Source organism: Conger conger, chromosome 12, assembly GCF_963514075.1.
Source record: "Conger conger chromosome 12, fConCon1.1, whole genome shotgun sequence".
Taxonomy (NCBI): Eukaryota; Metazoa; Chordata; class Actinopteri; order Anguilliformes; family Congridae; genus Conger; species Conger conger.
Window position 1 is genome coordinate 3,210,979 of NC_083771.1, and position 24,222 is coordinate 3,235,200.

Below are 24,222 nucleotides of genomic sequence, written 5' to 3' on the forward strand. Positions count from 1 at the left end.
TGTTTAAAAAAAAAAAAAAGCAAGATTGCCCTGCTTGGAATGAATGAATGATTTTTCTGCAATGCCCAACCTCCGAAATTCATCCCCTCCCGCCCTTCTAACATAACACTTTCATCCTGAACAGTTTTGAAAATCATCTAAATGGTTTGTTTTTGTGAACTGCTTGTACAATAGCGTGTCACAATACTTCAGATATTGTAGAACTGATTTTCATACTGGGAGAACTTTGTGAGCAGATGGTGATGGTATCATGCTGTCATTCAAAGTATTTTATACATATCTGTGGGAGATATACATGCTATGCAACTGAATGTAACTTTTAAAACCCCCATTTGGGTTTATGATTAAGGCGGGGTGTTTGTCACGGAAGTGTCAGAGATTCTGTGACCTGTGCCATTTTCTTTTTGGCAGTTCTGTGATTTCCCAATTTTCTTTTGCCATTTTTGCAGATTTCCTTTGTTTTTTAAGTGCCTTTTAGTGCTTTCCGAGTTTTGGATGACAACACTCTTGGCTACATTAGGTTATTTATATAGGCATACCCATTTTAACAATATTAAGAAACATTAAAGAAAGAAACATGGACACACATTAACCGTTTTATTAGAAAAATGCAATTTGAGCATCCTTAATTTCCAACGATGCTGTTCTAGGCAAACAGCACGGGCCAAACTAAGCACTGAAATGCACTGACCTATTTAACTTGTAGACTATCTGCTCCTAGAAGCCAGGTACTGCCCGTAGATCTTTTTGAAAGTTTGGTTTCAAATCTGTTTTGTAACTGTTGCTACAGTTGCGCATGTTATTTCAATTAATTAATACTTCTTTTTTTTAAACTACATGCTTTCTTCAGTTTCTTCTGTTTTCCGTGATTTCCAACAACTTTTCCTGTGACATCAGCCCATATTTTCTGTGGCAAACACCCAGCCTTAATCCTGATTGCACCACACACCCCGTTTACAGTGCAATCATATGCGTTTACTGACTGACGGACATGCGGTTGTAGATTCTGTGGATCACTTCTAGAGCTCTGTATGCACGATATGGTGCTGCTCTGCTTCCATCATCACCATTAACGGTGTGTTTCTCATCAGCATCCTTGCCTGTTTGTGAAGGGAAGACCCTCTTCGCTTCCTCGGTGCCTTGCCTTGGCGATGGAGATGAAATCTAACATATCGTCAGAGTACTGTGTGTGGAAGTCTGCCTCCTAGGACTGGAGTCGAACTTTGTGAAGCCCATCGTTTTCAGTGTTCTTTCCTGAACCGCATCAAGCACCCACACCCTCGAATCTCACCGATTCTGTTCTCCTCCGCCATCAGAGCTCTGCAGCTCCTTTCTGAAGCGTAATGCTTTTCCCCGCCAGTGCTTCAGATGAGTCATCCTTGGCTGTATATGCCTGTTGATGGTGCTTTTTCAGTCCAGCTTTAATTAGGCTGAAAAGGGGAAATCGAGCACGGCCAAAACCCCCTCTGCACTCACATTCTGAAGTCATCAGTGGTGTGATCCAAGACTTCAGACTGCAGGTGCAGCTCTAGCTACAGTCCTGGGTACGGTGCAATGGGGTGATCTAACGATGTGTGGTCGTACACTTCAAGACTTTGCAGTGATTATTAGAGGGAAACATTTAAAAAACATTTAAAACTGTAGAACTGTAAAAGTAAAGTGTGATTCAGCTTTTTTTCTGATGCCTGTTAAATTATGGCTGATGCTCATGAGCGACCGAAAGAACAACAAAAATAAAAAATAAATCTTCGTTCCGGGATCCGAACGTGATCCGAGGTAAACACCAGAAACGATGGCGCTGACCTATACCCAGTTCTGTGTGACGATGATGACGATGATGATGATGAAGGAGAGGATACTCAGTAAGCTCTCAGTGCTCGCGATGCTGTGCAGCGCAGGGGAAGGGAACACGCGTGTGCGGGCGTATGACCGTGTCGTGCCGGTGTGTTCTAGCTGCTGATCTGCCCCCCCGTCACGCGGTTCTTCTACGGTCGACGGGAGCCCTTCCACAAGCTGCTGGTGCAGGGCGACTCAGGGGGGCGTCTGTCGCTCTGGAGCATCCCCGACCCCTCGCCCCTCCAGCCACTGTCCACCACCGCAGGTAAGAGCCCCCCGCAGCACTGCAGCGTGACTCAGGGGGGCGTCTGTCGCTCTGGAGCGTCCCCGACCCCTCGCCCCTCCAGCCGCTGTCCACCACCGCAGGTAAGAGCCCCCCGCAGCACTGCGGCGTGACGTGGGGTTCAGACTCCTGGGCGTGTTAAAATAGCGGTGGGTCACACACTTCAACTCGCCGCTTCCTCTTGGAAACAGTTTGTTCACTGACATTTGGGGAAGTCCAGACCGTTAAAATCCAAGAGAACTGCCCAGAATGGGCCCCACCCCACCCTCCATGTTGTGTGTGGGAATGAGGAATGAGTTGCCAGACTGTGGACTTTATGTAATGCTTTGGACTGAAGTTTGAGGGGGCAGCACATTTATCAGATTGGCCCTCAGACTTGATCGGCTTTAAGACTGTCACAAAGATGCCTCAGGCAGTAAGAGCACTATTCTGTTAGTCGGAGGGTTGCCGGTTCGATCCCGCCCTGGGTGTGTCAGACTGTCCCAGAGCAAGACGCCTCACCCCCAATTGCTCCTGAGGAGCCGGTTGGTGCCCTGCATGGCGGCCAGTCACCATTTTTTGTATGAATGGGTGAATGAGGAACATCCATTGTACAGCGCTTTGGATAAAGGTGCTATAAACATTTATAATATTGTGAAATTGTCGTGGAGTGGTTCTCCGAGTCCCAGAGTTTAGGTGTGATGCCCTCACTACATGCAGTAAGGCTGAGCTTCCCACGAGGCTGGTGCAGTAATAACCCCTAGCAGCTCTGATCCTTCCCTGCCCCTAAGGAGGGGGGACCCAGTGAGCTTAAACCTGCTGTGTGGCTGATGGGGGAAAAAAGCTATGAAAATAATTCATGCTAGATTCATTCATTAGAAGCTGCGTTTTATAATGTTGATGTAAATAAAGTTTTTGTCTTTGCCCGTCTATGTTTTGCATTGTGGAGGCCTTGTACTGTGGCTCTCTGGCTGTTTTTATCGCTTCTCCAAGAAACAGTGACAGCTCGCTGAAAGGGCCTGTATCTTGTTGGCACTTGGTGTTATTGAATGCTTATTTTTCATTGGCTGCTGACAGTCCCTTAGAGCTCATAAACCTTGACACCGAAATTGGAGAAAATGTCTGAACAGCTTGCTATCCACTCATTGCTCATCAGGGGCTCACAATATAAACTGTATTTTCTTCTTTGACCTGACACACTACAAAATCCAAGGCGAGTTTAAATCTAGCTCTGGGTTCAGCATGCATGCATCGAAAACTCACAGAAAACATAATGGTTGTTAAAATGATTTAATCAGGGCGAAAATAAGAGCGTAATCCGCTTAAGGTCTGCTTAATTTTCACCTCACTTTGCTGCAGCCATCTTGAATATTCTACAGTGTTTCTGTGATGTTAGGCTCGATGAAGCTACATGTTAACTCAGCTTAGCAGTGGTTTCACCTGTAAACAAGTTCATCATTTTATAATGCACAATTGCACCGCATTAAGACCCTTTCCTGTAATCTAATTTTTCAGCATTACGAGCCCTCAAACGGATGATAAAAATGATTTAATCCACTAGGGGGAGTAAGAGGCCTATATTTCACTAGTTTAGCCTTTTACTGAAACAAGATGCTGATCTTTGTATGCAGTGAATTTGTAAAAAAAAGAAATAATAAAATAAATGCATTTTAATACAATGCTTAGTTTATGGCTGACATCATTCTGTGTTCAGTCACTGCAAATCCTATGACAGCTCATTCTAAATGATCATTATCTCTATTACGACATGATTCTTGTCAGTGGGGAGTTGGCTACACTGGTATCTGGGCAAGTGCCACCTTGTGGTCACTGTGAGAATAACATTAACGATAATGGCAAGAAACTAAAATCTCGAGTAAATATTGGCGTATTCATTGAGTTAACGTTCCCTTGAGTGCGTACAACCGGGACATTTTGTGTTACAATGTACCCCAGAGCTCAGATATAGACTTTCATCTCCATGTTTTAAATATAGTTTTTGGAAAATTCTTAATTGGCGTGGCTTTCAAGTGAAAGCAGCAAAGGCATTAAATGAAGGATCTGAAACTCAAATCCTGGAGGACCGCAGTTTCTGCTTGTTTTTGATTTGTTCCTCCACTTTAGCACTGAATATAAGTAATTGATTGGCTTAAGAGTCAACACACCTTGTTGCCATGGCCTAAATTGGGTGCTTGTTGAAATAAATCACAAAAACCAACTGCATGCTGACTTGAATCCACCGCGAGCTGTCGGACTGAATTATTATTTTTCAACTACGGGGTATAACCCACAGCCATTAAACTTTAATCGGATCCAGTTTTGTCTCGTGAAACATATCCTTTCAAACAAAGGCATGTATTTTTAATACGTTTACAGAAAAGATTCAAATGGATATTCTTTTAAAGCCTTTTGGCGCAGTTTCAGGTCAGAATTACACTGAGGCCGTGTGATTGTGTTAGAGCCCTATGGGTCCAGAGCGGTGTGTTCATCTCTGTGTTGTGAGACTTTCTGTCTGACTTCCTGTTTGCGTTTATTTATTAAAAAGATGGGACAGTGCACATGAATAAAACACAATGTAAAATGTGGCAGTTTTAGCCGTTAGGGCTAATTTGCATCTGCACTCACTGGGCAGGTTGATGTAAAAACATTAAAAAACATGAGTCATGACATAATAACGCATACGTAGCAATGGGCAGGCATTATGTCATGGAGTGGTCCTCATGTCAGCTAGCACATAGCAACACGTTGAGTGGTTGTAGAGCACACACAAAACGCCACATAAAACAATGGATCAAACGACGCAAACAACACGTACAACTCAGCGCATAGCATTTAGCATCTCGTCCATTATATTTAACAAACGCGAAACACTGACAGCGCCCAGCATCCCGGCGAGCCGAGACATCACAGACACCACAACACACAGAACTACTGCATGCCGTATAAAGAGCACATTTCCGGTCATCCTGTAAGCGCGGTGGGACAGACCCGTTTGCGCCCTCCCTCTCTCTCAGAGCTGCAGGTGTCCTCCAGCATCAGCCTCCAGGAGGCCTTCGACAAGCTGACGCCCCAGCCGGCGGGCATCATCGACCAGCTGAGCGTGCTGCCGGGCTCGGAGGAGCCGGTGAAGGTGACGGCCAGCGTGTACATCCCGTCGCAGGGCCGGCTGGTGTGCGGGCGCGAGGACGGCAGCATCGTGCTGGTGCCCGCCACCCAGACCGCCATCGTGCAGCTGCTGCAGGGGGAGCACATGCTGCGCAGAGGTGAGGGTGCATTGTGGGTAATAATATGTGAAGGCTTTCCGTCATTTTATACCCTTATTATGGAGCAACTTACTGCCGACCGTGTAGCCAGAGTCGTAATAAGATCAAGTTCAAAAGCGGTTGAACTTGGAGGTAGCTGAGGTAGTGACTGACTACCCTGACTTTTCTGCCTCGTAATGTCCGCCTCGTCATTTCTGTAAGCGTGATTAACGCAGGGTGTGGGGTGAGTAAGGAATGATGTGTGTAATTCCTGTAAGGCCCTGCTGTTGCTGGATGAGGTCTCGGGAGCATTATTCGGCTGCTCTGTGGCGTTTCCTCTGGTTTGTCGGCTAATGTGGGCTCATGTCACCTCAGTCCTCATTGGCCTCCACTGGCTTTTTTCCAAAATGTTTAAAAATTGATGACTATTGTCTTTTTGTTTAGAACTTCATGTGTTTTTTGCTACTTATGGATGTGATGCTTTAACTTGTGGAAGAACCTATGCTCTTGTGAGTATAGCCAAATGACTACAGTGTGAAATGTAATGTAAATGTGACAGAGCTGTCCCCCGCGTCTCCGGCAGGCTGGCCTCCCCACCGCACGCTGAGGGGGCATCGGAACAAGGTGACGTGCCTGCTGTACCCTCACCAGGTGTCCCCGCGCTACGACCAGCGCTCCCTGGTGTCCGGAGGAGTGGACTTCTCCGTCATCGTCTGGGACATCTTCACCGGCGAGATGAAGCACATCTTCTGTGTCCATGGCGGGGAGATCACCCAGCTCCTGGTGCCGCCGGAGAACTGCAGCGTGAGCGTCCGTCCTGACCTGCCCTGCCCTGCCATGCTCTGCCCTGTCCTGTCCATCTGTCCTCCTGTCCTGTCCTTATGTCCTTTCCTGTCCCGTCTTCCCCCATTCCCTCAGCCTCTCCTGCCTCCGACTTCTGCAGTGTGAGTGTCCATCTGCCCTGCCCTGCCATGCTCTGCCCTGTCCTGTCCATCTGTCCTCCTGTCCTGTCCTTATGTCCTTTCCTGTCCCGTCTTCCCCCATTCCCTCAGCCTCTCCTGCCTCCGACTTCTGCAGTGTGAGTGTCCATCTGCCCTGTCCTGCCCTGTCCTGCCCTGTCCTGCCCTGTCCTGTCCATCTGTCCTCCTGTCCTGTCCATCTGTCCTGCCCTGCCCTGCCCTGCCCTGCCCTGCTCTGCTCTGTCCTGTCCTGTCCATCTGTCCTCCTGTCCTGTCCATCTGTCCTGCCCTGCCCTGCCCTGCCCTGCCCTGCTCTGCTCTGTCCTGTCCTGTCCATCTGTCCTCCTGTCCTGCTCTGCTCTGCCCTGTCCTGTCCTGTCCATCTGCCCTGTCCTGCCCTGCCCTGCCCTGCTCTGCCCTGTCCTGTCCTGTCCATCTGTCCTCCTGTCCTGTCCTTATGTCCTTTCCTGTCTTCCCCCATTCCCTCAGCCTCTCCTGCCTCCTCCTTTACCCTTCACCCTCCTCCACTTCCTCTCTCGAGCCTCAGCTCGTCTCTCTGTCTGACCACTAATCTGATTCCCGTCCTCCAGACTGCGCTGTTGTTGTTGTTGTCGGTGCAGTGTAACGTGTACTCCATACAGCTGACTCTTGCCCCTTTAAGAGGTTCAGCAATGAATATCAATTTGGAATGATTCATATTTATTGGAAGCAGTTTATCATTAGAATGAAGAAACACGTTTTGTAAACACAGATAATTCACTCACCTTTCTGCAGAGGCATGGAAGATTGTGTATAGTTATCTATGTATGCATTATGCACTCTCTCCCTGTAGCCTGCTCTTTATGCCCTGATGCGTAATGTCGACCCTGACCCCTGCGTCCGTCTGCAGTCGAGATGGGTAATGGGCGACACGTGGGCGGGCCCGTTCCTGTCCGTCACTGTGAAAGGGGGCTGGACCTATACGCACTAATTGATAGTAGCCCCTCCCCCCTCCTAGGGGCAGATGCTCACCCAACGCCTCTCCCTCTCCCCCTCCCTCCCAGAACAGCGATGTCTCTCATTGATTGACAGGGCCGATATTGGTGTCCATTACGGGCGAGTGGTACAAACTGTAAATAAAGCGGGCCCAGAATTACCTTGGCTTTAATGACCTTCTTGGTTATGTGGCTGCTTTATAGCATATCAATACTTGTACTTAAGGACCGGAGCATTTAATTGATACGTGAGAGCAGGCTGGATACTATAGCTGTTGAAATCCATAATACCCTTAGTGTACCTGTGTCCGACGGCGCTCGCACTCGCTCAGACCACATTAGCGCTGATTAAATCATAAACATTGCCCCCGGCTGCTCCGCTCAGCTCCCTGACCCTTTGACTCCCCCGGCCTGTTTAAAAGCCCCCCCCACCCCCTCCCCCGCGCGCTAACCGTATCCCCAAACACCCCGCCAACGTCTCCTTTACCCACCCGCCCCTTGCCGAGGAGCCCTCTTCTCTGCTCTTTGACGGGAAGTCTCTGAGGGGTTTCTGGTCGTTCTCTGATTCAGTAGGTCTGCAATGAGAACATGTTGTAGTACATTTGTACATGTTAAAGGAGAATTGGGCCTGTCTGTGTGAATTTAAAGCTAACCCTGGTGGGGGAGAATGGAAGCAGGTGGCCTTTAGCGGTGTTGGGTGCGTTGGGGTTTTTGTTTTGCTCATGGAGAGAAGGATGAAGTGGGGTGTTAGCGTTAGCGGTGTTAGCATTAGCGGTGTTGTTTAGCGGTCTCTCGCTCGTTTGGGTTGTCGAGTCTGACACAGATGCAGCAGAACCTGGCAGAGGACAGTGGAAAGGGATGGCATTCAGGCAGTCTGCTGGTCTGTGGGGATGTCTGTTTTTCTGATGCAGAATGGTGATGCTGAGCGCTAGCATTAGCGTTGTTGTTTAGCGATCACTTACGCATTTGCGGTGTCGTGTGACGGAGAGCGTTGTCGGTGAGCGCGTTGAAGATGGGGGCCCCAGGAGGGGGGAGGGATGACGAGGAGGGGAGGGGGGCGTGTGGTGATTTGGGCGGGGCGGCGGTGGAGGTGCGGGGGGCAGGGAGGAGGGGGGAGGGATGACGAGGAGGGGAGACGGGGAGGAGGAAGAGTGATGACTCCTCGCACTCCCTCCTCAGGCCTTCTCATGGTCAAGGTTCCCCACGGCACTCCATCAATGCTTAAGAACATTGCCTGTCAGCGCAGACTGCAACTTCAATTTAGTCTCCGTTCTGGCCCTTCCAACATCTACCACCATTCATCCCCCCCTCGTCTGGACGAACCCCCCCCACACCACTCGCCCAGTCCATCCTCTGCCATCTCCCTGACAGACAAATGGCATTATTGTATTTAGTTTTGAAGGAATATTTACTGTTCTCAGAAATGCCTCTTCTGTCCTAAAGGGCCTGTCACTCAGCAATGAGCGGCGAGAATGGCGTTTTTTTGCTCTCCACGTCGCAGTATTTCAGCCTCGAGGAGTTTCCAAGGATGTAGCCTTTCCCCGCGGCTCCTCCCGGCCCTCATCCCTCAGTTTCTGGAGCGGCGCGTGATGGTGGCGCGTGATTTAGCTCACGTCGCCCTTGCGGGGACCTCTCATCGCGCCCGGGCTAAACGCTCCCCTGCAAGAGCGTTCATTCCTCACGTTTTCTACCCCGGCGATGAACTCCGCCGCAACTTTGTCCGTTCCACGGACGTAGGTGGCGAGAAGTCTCGCAGAGGCTTGTTCCTGTTCGGTTGGCGTTCACCTGTTGGAATGTGCGGTTATATCACGTGCAGGGATTTACATTTGACATATAGACCTGACGGTACCAAACTTTTCGCCACGCTTTGCTGCCGGAGCCCGGGCGTGTCAGAAAGGTCACGGAGTGTGCCGGGCTTTACGACGGGGGTCGGATGACATTTCAGGAGGAAGGTGGCTCAGTTTACAGACACTATTCAGCGTTGCGTGTTTTTATTCAGCGCTTGTGTGTGGCCTTTGTGGAATTATTGGCCTTTGTTACTCCCATCTTTTTGGTCTCTCCACAGCGCTGTCTTTCCCGAGTGTTTACTAATGAGTTCAGCCAGTGTTACCCGTCTTCTGTTACATAACTCTATGAGGTTTCTGAGGCGTTAAATCCAGGTTGAGGAAGTAAAAGTCCTCCCCAGTGTTTTGTTCCCGTCACCTGGATTTGCTGATTAGCACAATTCCTCAGCCATGCGGTAGAACTAACCTGTGAAATCAGCTGTTCATGGGTGGCAAAGCCTGGCAGGACTTTTACTGTCTGACCCCTAGACTTTCCACCTCGGTGAGATTTGCAGTTGCTGAAATTAAGAAGAAAAATTGCATGGCGTACCGTGGCTGTTTTGGGCAGTTCCACAGTGACAAACATTACAACCGCTGGATATTTGGGTGGTAAAGCCCAATACAGATACATAAGAGACTGACGTATGCTTTTATAACCCTCAGGTGTTAATAACTCTTATCAGTCTCTAGTATGTGGCTGTATTGGGCTTTTCCACCCTAATATCCAGCAGTTGTAACGTTTGCCACCGTGGAACTACCCTTTATAAATGTGCCAACCCAGATCTGGGGTCAGGTAGCTCTAGTGCTAGCACACTGACCTTGGGCTCATTCCAATCCTTAATTTTTCTCCTCCTTTTTTCCTTTCCTTGCTCCTGACCCAGAAGTCAATCGAGTTCCACCATCTTTACGGAATTTCCAGCTTGTTAAATATTCATTCTAGGAGCTTTTTTGGTGAGCGTGTATAAATGATCAACATGTGGATCCAACTCTCCACGTCCGTAAATGACGTGGCTTCAGACTGGTCGACTGTAAGTCGCTTTGGATAAAAGCGTCAGCTAAATGACGTGACAGGACATGGGTTGGAACTGGGCGTAGACAGCAAGGGAGCAAGGGAAGGAAAAAACGAGGAGGAGGATGAGGGATCTGGACGAGCCCCGCGTCTGAGCCTGTGTTCATCTCCCCGTCTCTCTCTGTCGCCCCCTGCAGACGCGCGTGCAGCACTGCGTGTGCTCGGTGGCCAGCGACCACTCCGTGGGCCTGCTCAGTCTGCGGGAGAGGAAGTGCATCATGCTGGCGTCCCGGCACCTCTTCCCCATCCAGGTCATCAAGTGGCGGCCCTGTGACGACTACCTGGTGGTGGGCTGCTCCGATGGCTCCGTCTACGTCTGGCAGATGGACACGGGTACGACCAGCGCTTTCACACCCAGCGCTTTCACACGCAGCGCTCACTCTGACGAGCACCCGCTGGGGGTTTTCAAGACCAGGCTTGATACCATTTCGCTTTCTACAGCCTCTCAGAGGAAAACTCCACCAGACATAACACATTGCAGGAGTAGTAACCATAGTGTAGTGGAGGAGAAACGGTCAGGGTTTTCAAGACCAGGCTTGATAGGGTGCTAGGTAGTATTTAACTTTTAGGCAAACTGTGCACGAGGTACGCTAGTGGAAAGAAACGGCATTGCTGGGCTCAAACGCCGTCCTGGGTGTGTTGAAGTGTTCCTGAGCCAGACGAGCTGATTGGTGCCTTGCGTGGCAACCTTCTGCTGTTGGTGTGTGAGAGTGCATGTGAATGGGTGAATGAGAGACATTAATTGTAAAGCAGGTTGGATAAAAGCGCTGTATAAATGCAGTCCATTGTATGTTCATCCCACACTGAGCATGTGTGATGCACAGACCAGTTCAGTGACCGGTGCACCAAGGGGAGGGGGGTTTCCAGGTGCTTTTAAAAACATGTATATTCATAATTTTACTCTTGGTGTCATTCATTTTCAAAATGTAATTTTGGTCAAATATATTCTGTACAATGACTGGGTGTCATTGTCCAGCTTCTCTCACTTTGACCAACTGCCCCTGAAAAGGTCTCTAGTCTGCACAGCTCTGGGCCTAGCTGCCTGTGTGCATACGTACTCTCTGTACAGCTCTGGGCCTAGCTGCCTGTGTGCATACGTACTCTCTGTACAGCTCTGGGCCTGACTGCCTGTGTGCATACGTACTCTCTGCACAGCTCTGGACCTAGCTGCCTGTGTGCATCAGTACTCTCTGTACAGCTCTGGTCCTAGCTGCCTGTGTGCATACGTACTCCTGTCCTGTTCTGTTGGGGTATGAGTATGGAGAGGGCCAGAAAGTAGTGGTGGCTAAAAGTTTGCGCAGCTGCTTTTGAGCACATTATTCCTTTACTCATTAATGAATTTTTAATAATAAGAATCCTTAATTAAATATCTGTATGTACTGAGGCAGGACCTCTGAAGCCTGTATATTGAATTGTCCTGAAGGCGTATTTCTCTGATGATTTATTGAATACGCTGCTAATTAATACACGGTTCATTTCCTTTGCAAATTCCACCCTGCTTAAAGGGGCTCTGCAGGTTTGATGAGGTATGAAATGAACTGTCGCTCATTAGAGAGAAATGTGCATATGGTAAAGAGTGCTGTTATGATGAACGCTAATAACTTTCTGTGCTAACATATGGGCACTTGAGCTAAGAACTCTCATAATATTAACTCCTTGATGTGTCTCTGTGTGTGTCTCTGTCTGTGTGTGTTTGTTGGTCTGCATGTGTCCTATAGATAGGAGAATTTTACAGCATCTAAACAGAATTTTACAACACCCCAATAATCTTTTTAAATCGATTAAATACAGTAATGTCGTAAATACATTTACAATAATGCATGTATGTTACCAGATAAAGTGTGGTACAGGAGAGCTGTGCTGCTGTTCTCTGTTTATCCCTGTGACAGCCATTTTAACAGGAGAGCTGTGCTGCTGTTCTCTGTTTATCCCTGTGACAGCCATTTTAACAGGAGAGCTGTGCTGCTGTTCTCTGTTTATCCCTGTGACAGCCATTTTAACATGAGAGCTGTGCTGCTGTTCCCTGTTTATCCCTGTGACAGCCATTTTAACAGGAGAGCTGTGCTGCTGTTCTCTGTTTATCCCTGTGACAGCCATTTTAACATGAGAGCTGTGCTGCTGTTCTCTGTTTATCCCTGTGACAGCCATTTTAACAGGGGAGCTGTGCTGCTGTTCTCTGTTTATCCCTGTGACAGCCATTTTAACATGAGAGCTGTGCTGCTGTTCTCTGTTTATCCCTGTGACAGCCATTTTAACAGGGGAGCTGTGCTGCTGTTCTCTGTTTATCCCTGTGACGGCCATTTTAACAGGAGAGCTGTGCTGCTGTTCTCTGTTTATCCCTGTGACAGCCATTTTAACAGGGGAGCTGTGCTGCTGTTCTCTGTTTATCCCTGTGACGGCCATTTTAACAGGAGAGCTGTGCTGCTGTTCCCTGTTTATCCCTGTGACAGCCATTTTAACAGGAGAGCTGTGCTGCTGTTCTCTGTTTATCCCTGTGACGGCCATTTTAACAGGAGAGCTGTGCTGCTGTTCTCTGTTTATCCCTGTGACAGCCATTTTAACAGGAGAGCTGTGCTGCTGTTCTCTGTTTATCCCTGTGACAGCCATTTTAACACCCTGGTGAATAATTGATGCGGCTCCCCAGCCGTCCCCGTACCAGGCTTTCTCCGTGAGCGCGCTCTCTCCAAACATCACTGAAATTTTAATCTCAGGAGCCGGTGCACTTACCAAACACTCCCTAAATATTGAATAAGGCTGCTGTGCTGTGTCTGGCCCTGCAGCGGCATTAGGCGCATTAGTGTGTTTATGCAGGCTCTTAAAGCTGGTTATGGGTGGGGGGGGGGGGGCGGTTTGTGCTGAGTAGGCTGCAGCCTGTGTAGGCAGATACTGAGCTCAGGAGAGGAAGGCTGGACACATGGGGTTGAGTGACTATAAAGGGTTCAGTTTATAGACTCATTACAGGCCCCTGTTTTCCATGCCGGGCATGTCGTGGTCTGTGCGCTCCTCCCTCGGTTGATGCACGACGTCTCAGGGATAGAAGCTATTTCACACTTAAGCGTGTGGATGCGGGGACAAAAGGGGGCACCGTTATTGAATAGTTTCTAAGGTAAGCAAACATTGACTCTCTGATGCTTATTTGCTGGAATTATCTTAATCTGTATATTTGAGTATAGTTCGCCAAATATGTCCCCCGTGTGAAACGGTCCGCAAATAATGACGCAATGCCATTTTGGGCAGCTGACGGCCATCTTTTATTTCTGTCCTACAACTTGCTCTGAATGCTTTTCATCGGCCCTCTGAAACTCTGAAGCTTCTTCAGCCAACAGAAGTGTGAAGCATTTGATGCACACCTTCACTTGCTGTTCACCCACAAGCCTGCGTCTCGCAGTTTGAATCGGTTTCAATTGCTGCCTTCTCCTAGACCCACTGAGGTGATAACGCAGAAAAGTGGGTGGGCTTCGTCGCTATTGGCAGCACTACTTTTGCCAGGTGGCTAGTGGAGGAGTGTGGGTGTATCACTTGTTATAGATGTATGTGTTCACCGTTGGCATTTTGTTTCTTGATCTGGGGCTCATATGGGGAATGTTCTCTTGCATTGTAAGCACATAATGTTACCTCTAATCACAGCACTCATTCTGCTTGTCCGCCAATAGGAAGCTCCGTTTCGCCGTCCCGTTCAGAGCGCGTAGGCACCGGCAAATGGCTCCGTCCCGTCGTTTCTGGGCACGTCTGTGGCGCGCAGAGGCTCATGGGAAGGATGCGCTGCTCCCTGTCCGTCTCTGTGGGACAGGAGCGGGGAGGAGGGGAATTCATTACTTCCTCTCCATAAACATTACGACGGTGCGGCGCGGGCCGGGAGAGAGATGTAGGGAGAGAGATGGAGGGGGGGAGATGGAGGGCAGTAAAGTGTGAAATTAAGAGCGTTTGTGTGGCTGAGCGTTGGACGGCTGATAGAGGAGCGCCGCTCCGGTCTTCCGTCAGGGATCCCGGCCTGGAACGCCGGCGTTCCCGCCCCCGCCGCGCTTCAGCCCTCCGCACGTTCGGAAGACCGCCGCTCCCCTCAGTCGATATCCCGCACAGTAGCCAATAGCGTCTGGGCTTGCGGAAAATGGCGATTTCTTTCATTAAAGCCGTTCCTCGGCTCTGGTGAGGAAAGGAGGAGGGAAGTTTAAAGGAGAAAGACGAGTGCGAGGTGATGGTACGAACGAGGGATGAGGAAAGGGATGGTGGATATGCAGGGGCTGCGTACAGATCCCTCGCTTCTTCACCTTTAACTTTCCGTTCCCGACCGTGCCAGAACACGGGCTTATCTGCCCATCAGCACTGCAGTATTTAACCCAGTCTTTAGGGAACAGAGAGTGCTTTTTATCTGCCGTAGTAAATGTTGATAAAGCGCGGCTCTCCTGATAGGTCACTTGTGATGACTTAATTGTGATGTCAGGATGCACTATGCAGCTGAACTTCTCCAAGGAAGTATTAACCACCTTTACACCTTTAGGGGCGACATTGGCTCAGGAGGTAAGAGCAGTCGTCTGGCAGTCGGGGGGGTTGCCGGTTTGATCCCTGGCTGTGTCGAAGTGTCCCTGAGCAAGACCTAACCCCCAATTGCTCCTGACCAGCTGGTTGGTGCCTTGCGTGGCAGCCTATTGCAGTTGGTGTGTGTGTGTGTGTGTGTGTGTGTGTGTTTGGGTGTGAATGGGGAAACGAGAAGAATCAATTGTACAGCGCTTTGGATAAAGGCGCTATATAAATGCCAACCATCTACCATTTACCTGTTGGGACCGGCATATTTAATCACTGAACAGTGTTAGCCTTTGCTGTTTGGTGAGAACTCCAGCCTCCATCCACTCGAGTTAGAACAACATGTTTATAGTTATCTTTCTCGTTATCGTTCTTGGTGTGGATGGTTAAGACTGGGGAGTTCAGTGCCCATTGTGGGGGTGAGACTACATCTCCCATGAACACCTCTGCCGGTCTCTCTGCCTCCCGCCCAGGTGCCCTGGACCGCTGCGTGATGGGCATCACGGCGGTGGAGATCCTGAACGCCTGCGACGAGGCGCTCCCCGCGGCCGTGGACTCGCTCAGCCACCCGGCGGTCAACCTGAAGCAGGCCATGACACGCCGCAGCCTGGCAGCGCTCAAGAACATGGCGCAGCACAAGCTGCAGACGCTGGCCACTAACCTGCTGGCCTCCGACAACGCCGACAAGGTGAGCCCTCTCCTCTAGTTACCCCCCGGAACATCCAGACACACACTCGGCCTTCTCCTCTAGCTGAGCTGCACCCCCGAACATCCAGACCCACACTTTGCCTTCTCCTCTAGCTGCACCCCCCCGAACATCCAGACCCACACTCTGCCTTCTCCTCTAGCTGCACCCCCCCGAACATCCAGACCCACACTCTGCCTTCTCCTCTAGTTACCCCCGGAACATCCAGACCCACACTCTGCCTTCTCCTCTAGCTGCCCCCCCAAACATCCAGACCCACACTCTGCCTTCTCCTCTAGCTGAGCTATACCCCCCCGAACATCCAGACCCACACTTTGCCTTCTCCTCTAGCTGCTCCCCCAAACATCCAGACCCACACTCTGCCTTCTCCTCTAGCTGAGCTATACCCCCCCGAACATCCAGACCCACACTTTGCCTTCTCCTCTAGCTGCACCCCCCCGAACATCCAGACACACACTCTGCCTTCTCCTCTAGTTACCCCCCGGAACATCCAGACCCACACTCTGCCTTCTCCTCTAGTTACCCCCCGGAACATCCAGACACACACTCGGCACACACTCGGCCTTCTCCTCTAGCTATACCCCCCCGAACATCCAGACCCACACTCTGCCTTCTCCTCTAGCTGCACCCCCCGGAACATCCAGACCCACACTCTGCCTTCTCCTCTAGTTACCCCCCGGAACATCCAGACCCACACTCTGCCTTCTCCTCTAGCTGAGCTGCACCCCCGAACATCCAGACACACACCCTGCCTTCTCCTCTAGCTGAGCTGCACCCCCCCGAACATCCAGACCCACACTCTGCCTTCTCCTCTAGCTACCCCCCCAAACATCCAGACCCACACTCTGCCTTCTCCTCTAGCTGAGCTGCACCCCCCCGAACATCCAGACCCACACTCTGCCTTCTCCTCTAGCTGAGCTGCACCCCCCCGAACATCCAGACCCACACTCTGCCTTCTCCTCTAGCTGCACCCCCCTGAACATCCAGACCCACACTTTGCCTTCTCCTCTAGCTGCACCCCCCCCGAACATCCAGACCCACACTCTGCCTTCTCCTCTAGCTACCCCCCAAAACATCCAGACCCACACTCTGCCTTCTCCTCTAGCTGCACCCCCCGGAACATCCAGACCCACACTCTGCCTTCTCCTCTAGCTGCACCCCCCTGAACATCCAGACCCACACTCTGCCTTCTCCTCTAGCTACCCCCCAAAACATCCAGACCCACACTCTGCCTTCTCCTCTAGCTGCACCCCCCGGAACATCCAGACGCACACTTTATTTAATGTGTTTTTCTCTATTTGTTAGTGATCTGGTTCACTTCCACTCTTCCAGTCTTGGAGGACAACACGACTACAGTAGTGCCCTTTCACCGCGGACTGAGTGGGCACTAAGGCATGTTTTCCACTTTGCCACACACACCTCCTCCTTCAGCAAATAAAAAACACATTTTTTATCTGTTCATATTGCTTCCAGTTTTTAAAAGGGCCACTTCAGTCCGCTTACTGTGTGAGCTCAGATTAGGTCAACCTTTACCTCCTTCATTTCTTCACAAGCGCTGTAACTGTTTTCTCCCTGAAGCTTATTACTTCAGACCTGAGCCAAGTTCAGCCAATCACATCGCCGCTACGAATTCCTGGAAGAAGAATCACGTGACCAATCAGACATGGCATTTGTAAAGCTGTTTGATGTACACTCAGAGAGTCTACTTAAAAGCCTTCCCATAGAGCAGACCAGACATTGTTATTAGTGCTTATCCCTCACCGAAAGACTGGAAATATAATACATTTCAGGTCAGCCACAGTGGTACTTGGTGGTCTGAAATATAATATTATATTTTCAGTCATAGTCATCTGAATGCTGTTTGAGTTTTTTTTCTTCTTTTTTTTTTTTGACATTTTAGCTCTTGGAAAAAGCTTTGCTCGAAATTGTAGCGTACTTATCCCATTTGCGTGGCGTATGGTGGATTTGCAGCCGGCAGCTCTGTGGCTGTGCGGACGTTTCGGAGTGCCTCGGAGCGGGGGAAGCAGGCGGGATGGAGAGGGGATGAGCGGGCGGGACCAGGGACGAGGGCCTATGAAAAATGCATGGCCTCCATCTCGCGGGGGGAGTTGAACTCCGTCCTCTGCCTGTCTGCGGCACGCGTTTTAGCCTCCACCGCGGGGAGGGAGAGAAAGCGAGAGAGCCGGCTTCTTCCGGACAATTAGACAAGGAAATGACACCCTTCCCCCGGCCCCACGCACTGCTGGGAAAGAGGGTTTGGAACAGTTAGAGGGATTGACAGGAGGAGGTTGTAGTTAAAGGTACATTAGGTAAGATTTTTGTGTTAAAACATTGTTACAAGGCCATTGTAAATCCCTTCCTATTATTGACAAAGGCTCACTGCCTGTGTTTATAGTCCATAAATTCAGGTTTCAGAATATACAGTTGACGGGCCGGCACTTGTGCACCAAAACATTGTATAACTGGGCAATAATTCAAGCTCATTGGTTGAAAATTGGTCCTAATTGCCACAGCCAATGGCGTTTAAACATCAGCGTCAGGGGGAGGGATAAACAGTGTTGCGGTTTGAAGGTGGAACAGGTGAACTTAATGACTAATGTAAGACACACGCAGACATTTTTACCTAGTTATTCTTGCTTATTGGACAGGAATCGTTTGGTATATTATCAATGCTCATTTACCTATGTGGCAAAACATGCAATTTATTGTTTACCCTTCCAGAAAATGGCTATCCTCGAAAGGCAATATCAAGCCTCTGCCCCCCCCCTATCCTTGCCCATTTGCCCTGGTTTCTCTGGTTCTTACGTTAGAGACAGTAAAAAGGCTGATGATGCTGCCGTGAGACGTATGCTTTCGTGAGAGAAGCGGGAATCTGCTGAATCCTTAACGGGATTGCGGTGGTGACGGGGTGGGGGGGGGGTAGAGGCTCTCAGCAGCTGCAAACAAAGAGGTGCTGTGGTCACCCTCCCCCTCCCCCTCCCCCTCCCAACCCGATGCCGTTACTGGACCTGCTGACCTTTCCGCTCGCTGCCTCTAATTGGACTGATCCCTCAGCAGTGAGGAGGCCTGCCCTGCCGTCCGCACGCTGACCCCCTGCTCACTCTGCTGCTGATCCTGGGTCTGTCTGTGCTGCTCATCCTGGGTCTGTCAGGTCCTTTTGTGCTGCTGATCCCGGATCTGTCAAGTCAAAGTTCAATACCATTTACGTTTCGGCGACGGGCCCAACAACAATAGCGAGCCCATCGTTTCAGTATAAACTAAAAGCCGGTGTGACCGACCATCAAATGTGATAATCGCTGGTGCCAACGATCACACCGGCGAACTATAAACTGGCCTGAAGCCTGCGTGCTTTTCCCTGTCTGAGTGAAGTGCAGACATGGCGGATATGAACGGCGTGTGGAAGGCAGAGCTCTGAGGCTGCAGAACGGGAAGTCGGGAAGTGAAGGCTGCCGAGTGCCTGTCTGTCCCTGTTAGAGGCGAGAGGTGCCTGGAATCCTCCCGCCCGGAATTACTGGACACCACACGCATTAGACGGGAGCGTCCGAACCGGCTAATGCGGAGACCTGTCTGTCAGCCCGAGACGGCTGAGGTTTACCATCACACCGACGGCAGGGGATGCGCATGTAATGGATCACTTATCGGGGGGCCAGATACAATATCGCAATCCTACTGGGGGCGTTTAGAGAGACCGGGGAAATGCGATGACTGCGGGAAGGCCTGCTGGGCTCCGCACCGAGCCGGCCGCGTCACGGTCCAAAGCCCCCGCGTCCGGTCCGGTTCCGGTCCGGTCCGGTTCCGCCCGGCCGCGTTTGTGTTTGAAGAGCCAGAGTTCATAAACACTCGAGGGCTCTTTTCATACTTTATGGCGGTAGTGTCTTTTCGGCGGGAGGTGAAAGTGCGTTTTGCGCTCCCCTCCCCCGTGGCGTGTGGCCGCATTGCCCGGGTCGGCGGGTTGCCGCGTGGGTTGCCGCGTGGGTTGCCGCGTGGGTTGCCGCGTGGGTTGCCGGGCAGGTGGAAAGGAAAGGGTCGCCCGGCAACCAGGAACCGCTGGCCACCATGGCCTCCCTGTCCTGTGCTAATATCCCATCGCTCCCCCTGACAGCATGATTCTGCACCCAGGGCTGTGCTGCCATATCTCCTGTCAAAGCCTGCCATTACGCCCCCCACAAAGGCCTGCAGCCGCCCAACACACCCCCCCCCGACAAAGGTAATGACGGATAACGACGATGAAATGCCTCACAATCAAGCCTGCCCCTCCACTCTCTGCCTTTATTACACCTGCTAAGCTGGGCTGCTCGCTGTGCGTGCATGCATGTGTGTGCGCGCACGTGTGTGTGCGCGTGCGTGTGTGTGCGCGTGCGTGTGTGTGCGTGTGTGCGTGTGTGCGTGTGTGCGTGTGTGCGTGTGTGCGTGTGTGTGTATGTGTGTGTGTGTGTGTGTGTGTGGGTGTATTTTCACATCTTCTTGGGGTGGATAACGACACATAGCGTAGGAATCAAAAGGAGCGGTTCTATGCTTTCCCTTCAGCCAACCAGTGAAAGCTGGCCTCGCCTTATGTCATGATCCAATACGTTATATACACACGTACACTCACACACACACACGTACATGCACACGCACACACGTACGTACACACACACGTAGATATACACAGGTACACACACACGTACATGCACACGCACACATGTACGTACACACACACGTAGATATACACAGGTACACACACACGTACATGCACACACTCGCACATACACACACACGCACACACACATGTATACACGTACACACACACATACATACACACACTTGCCCATATACACACACATACATACACGCACACACACACACATGTATACACGTACACACACACATACATACACACACTTGCCCATATACACACACATGCATACACGCACACGCACGCACGCACACACGCACGCACGCACGCACACACACACACACACACACACACAATCAGGACTGAGTGCCAAAAAAAAAGGATAACTAACGACGTATAGCGAGGAGCTTCTGTAATTTAACCGGCTAACATGGCTACCTGCTTATTGTGCATATTGTGGCATGTTACATTACATTACATTAGATTACATTATTGGCATTTGACAGACGCTCTTATCCAGAGTGACGTACAGTAGATTAGACTGAGCAGGAGACAATCCTCCCCTGGAGCACTGGGCCCAATGGCTGTGGCTACGCCAACCTTGCGTGTCCCATTCATTTACCTTAACCACTACGCTACAGGCCGCCCCTAGGCCGCCCCTAGGCTGCCCCTAGGCTGCCCCTAGGCTGCCCCTATGCCGCCCCTAGACTGCCCCTAGGCTGCCCCTATGCCGCCCCTAGACTGCCCCTAGACTGCCCCTATGCCGCCCCTAGGCTGCCCCTAGGCTGCCCCTATGCCGCCCCTAGACTGCCCCTATGCCGCCCCTAGACTGCCTCAATGCCGCATGTGGTCATTAGCTCAGGAGGTAAGCGCAGTCGGAGGGTTGCCGGTTTGATCCCGCCCTAGGTGCGTCTAAGTGTCCCTGAGCAAGATGCCTAACCCCAAATTGCTGTTGACGAGCTGGTCGGTGCCTTGCATGGCAGCCTATCGGTGTGAGTGTGTGTATGAATGAAAAAAGAAAAAAAGAGCATCAAGTGTACAGCGCTTTGGATGAAGGCGCTATATAAAAGTACCATATGTGCTCAATCTACAATGTGTTCCAGACAATCCAGGGGCAGCCTGCAGCCTCGTGGTGAAGATACATGACTGAGCCCCGGTGTAGCCACAATAAGATCTGCACAGCTGTTGGGCCCTTGAGCAAGGCCCTTAACCCCTCATTGCTCCAGGGGGGATTGTCCCCTGCTTAGTCTAATCGACTGTAAGTGGCTTTGGATAACGGCATCAGCTAAATAACAAATTAGTATTATTATTGTTATGAGTATGATTATGATTATTACAAATACTCTGATTATTATGAATTACATTTCAGACAGCACCTCTGAGCGGCTCCTCTTGGAGCGCGTGGGATGGGTTTGAGCGGGGCTGCGTGGGGCTTATTAGCCTCTTTGATGTGCAGGCAGTGTTGTATCGCTGCTATGGGCTGAGGCTCCTTGGGGGCGCGGCATCGATAGGCTTCCTCTCTGATCCCAGCAGGGGTGTGCGCTCGGAGAAGGTCCCGAACCCGGAGCGGCCCGGACCCGCCCCGCTCCCAGCGGCAGACCCACGGCCGTTTGTCTCGGTGTTACTGCTAGCAACAGCGGGTTTATGTTGCCGAGAATGTGCATCGAGGTATTTGTTTTGCGCTGCAAGGCATTGGCTTTGTGGGGTTTGGTGGGAGAGGATCTTCAGAGTGAGCTGATACCACTGAGATGAGACCCGGAGTCCGTCCCGGGCCCGGATGTTTGAGCTCCTCGCTCCTGACTCACACGGTCTGCTTAACAAACGCGCTCTCCCCACTCCTTTTGTCTTATGAAACCAGATGAGAGGAGGAGGATGTAAGTCATCTGTCATTGGACGGGCTAGGGGCTGATTCCATTCCTTATTGGCCTTCCTCAGTTGCATTTAACTTAAATTTTTAGTATTTGGCCTGGAGAGGTTTGAATCAAAATCTCCCCTTTTGACCTCCCTTTATTTGTACAGGCTCTGGCACTAGTGTCATGGGCTGAGTGTGTGTGGGTTACTCTGTGTCATAATTTGATAAGTAATTTAATCATTTGTTATTTATCTGGAAATTTTATCCATAGCGACTTACAGTTGATTAGACTAAGCAAGTGACAATCCCCCCCAGAGCAATGTGGGGGTTAAGGGCCATGCTTAAGGGCCCAACAGGTGTGCGGATCTTATCATGGCTACACCGGGGCTTAAACCGCCAACCTTCCCCTTTGGCCTCTCTTTATTTTAGCTGGCTCTGGCACTAGTGTAGTGGGCTCAAACTGAGTGTGTGTGTGTGTCCCTGTGTGTCTGTGCGAGTGTGTGAGGGCGATTGACCTTCCTAGTTTCCCACCCTCACGGTACAACTGTCCCTACCCACCGTTGGCTGCTGGTTTCCGTTCCCGACCCCCTTCCCAGAAGATGGCCAGCAGGCATGAGAGTGTGTTGACAACTCACCGTCTAACTGCTTGTGCTGAGTATCTCACACGCTGCTGCACTTTGCGTGGCAGACCTGGGGCTCACTGGCAGATCGAGATGCACACAGAGGGAGACGGTAATGCTGATCGCTCCTGATTGGCAGCCCATTCCATAGCCATACCCTTATTTCTCCTGAATGAGACGGGCAATTAACTTTGTGTACATGTTTTATTTTACATCGTACACTTAGTTCTACCAGCCCTGTGATGGACTGGCGACCTGTCCAGGGTGTATTCCTGCCTTTCGCCCAATGTATGCTGGGATAGGCTCCAGCCCCCCTGCGACCCTGTTCAGGATAAGCGGGTTCAGATAATGGATGGATGGACTTAGTTCTACCATAAGTGAACATTATGATGGTGGTCATTAAAATACAATGATATAATGAATATATTTGTAAAATGTTTTTCATTTATCATTGCATTGAATGTTGATTGAACTAGCTTCACATGCATTTCTGATTTTAAAATCTAGCCCTTACATTAAAAACATATAAGTTAGTAACTGTATTTTTACACATGTCAATACGATTTTTACAAGGCAAATTTAAAGGTTTGCCATTGAGATATTCTTTGTGGTCTCTGGGTGAAGTGATAACAGACTGCCAGGTCAGTTTGTGCTTTCTGACGTGGCCGTTGATGCTGCTCCTTCACCAGGGCCTTGGCTTGTGACTCACAGGTCAGGGGTCACTGAGCCAAGATGTCCCCAGCAGCTGCTGCCCAGTGGCGGGACTTCCTTTGTTCCCCTTGTTGTTGTGGCAACAACAGTCCTTTAGAGGGCAGCCTGTCTCCATAGCCTGCCGCGGCGCAGAAGCCCGGCTCTTAGAGAAAGCCTCTCGGTCAGGGCCGAGATAACACCCCGCCTAAGTGCAGATGTGGCGGCGGACACACGGGCCCACCCTGCGACCGGCGGGACGGACAGACGGACAGAGGGACAGACGGACAGACGGACAGAGGGACGCGTCGAGCAGCTCCCCCCCCCCCCCCCCCGCCTGCCCTGCGCATTCAGCCCCTCCGCCTTCACATTGTCCCCCCGTGGAAGTCCATCAGCGGTGCAGGTGCGCAGTCTCTCGCTCAAAGCCCCGGCGCTCCTCACGCGCGCTCCACCCTCCGACCCTCCCGCCGCGCCCGCGCGTGGCCCGCTGCGGCGCCATCGCCATGGCGGCCAGCTGGGGGAAGGTTCCGGTGGCAGACCCTTTCTCTGTAGCCCGTGTATCGAGTGAGGCCGGGGGAGTCTGTAGAGCAGGACATCTGTCGAACAATTGAGCGCTCTGCCCGGTCTGGCTCTGCTTCTCCTGTGTTCATTAAAGGGGTTTTGAAGTCTTTTTCAATTCATTTGGGATTAAAACGGTGAAAGGTCGCTTATTTTGATCAAAGTACGCTAGTACTTTTTCAATGTATTTAGTTACAGTAGAGAACTTTCAGTAGCTATGTTTTATACCTCGTATTAAAGCGAAAATGGTGGCTCTGTCACTCTGTATCTCTACAGCTTATTATATCCAGCACTCCTGTGTATCAAGGTTGACTTGGCTGTAGGTGAGTGTGTGAGTCAACCTTGATGAAGTTTGTTTTTGTCTGTGTCTTGTTTGCATGTTACAGCTGCACGATATAATGTGTATCTGTTGTCATGGAGATATTAACGTGAGATAAATCCATCACAAAAGTCAGCTTGAACAGCGATGAACAAAAATTGATGATTGGCTGTCTG

At 50.6% G+C, this 24,222-nt stretch overlaps 1 protein-coding gene across 1 annotated transcript in view; it reads left to right on the top strand.

Annotated features, from left to right (window-relative positions):
* The window catches only part of LOC133141677 (WD repeat-containing protein 7), a 201,291-nt gene that overhangs the window by 13,131 nt on the left and 163,938 nt on the right, over positions 1-24,222 (top strand). Inside the window, exons 10-14 of the mRNA XM_061262276.1 lie at positions 1,954-2,101; positions 5,113-5,361; positions 5,924-6,144; positions 10,303-10,498; positions 15,160-15,374. Coding sequence (XP_061118260.1) covers positions 1,954-2,101; positions 5,113-5,361; positions 5,924-6,144; positions 10,303-10,498; positions 15,160-15,374 — 1,029 coding nt within the window. The remainder of the gene's footprint in view (positions 1-1,953; positions 2,102-5,112; positions 5,362-5,923; positions 6,145-10,302; positions 10,499-15,159; positions 15,375-24,222) is intronic.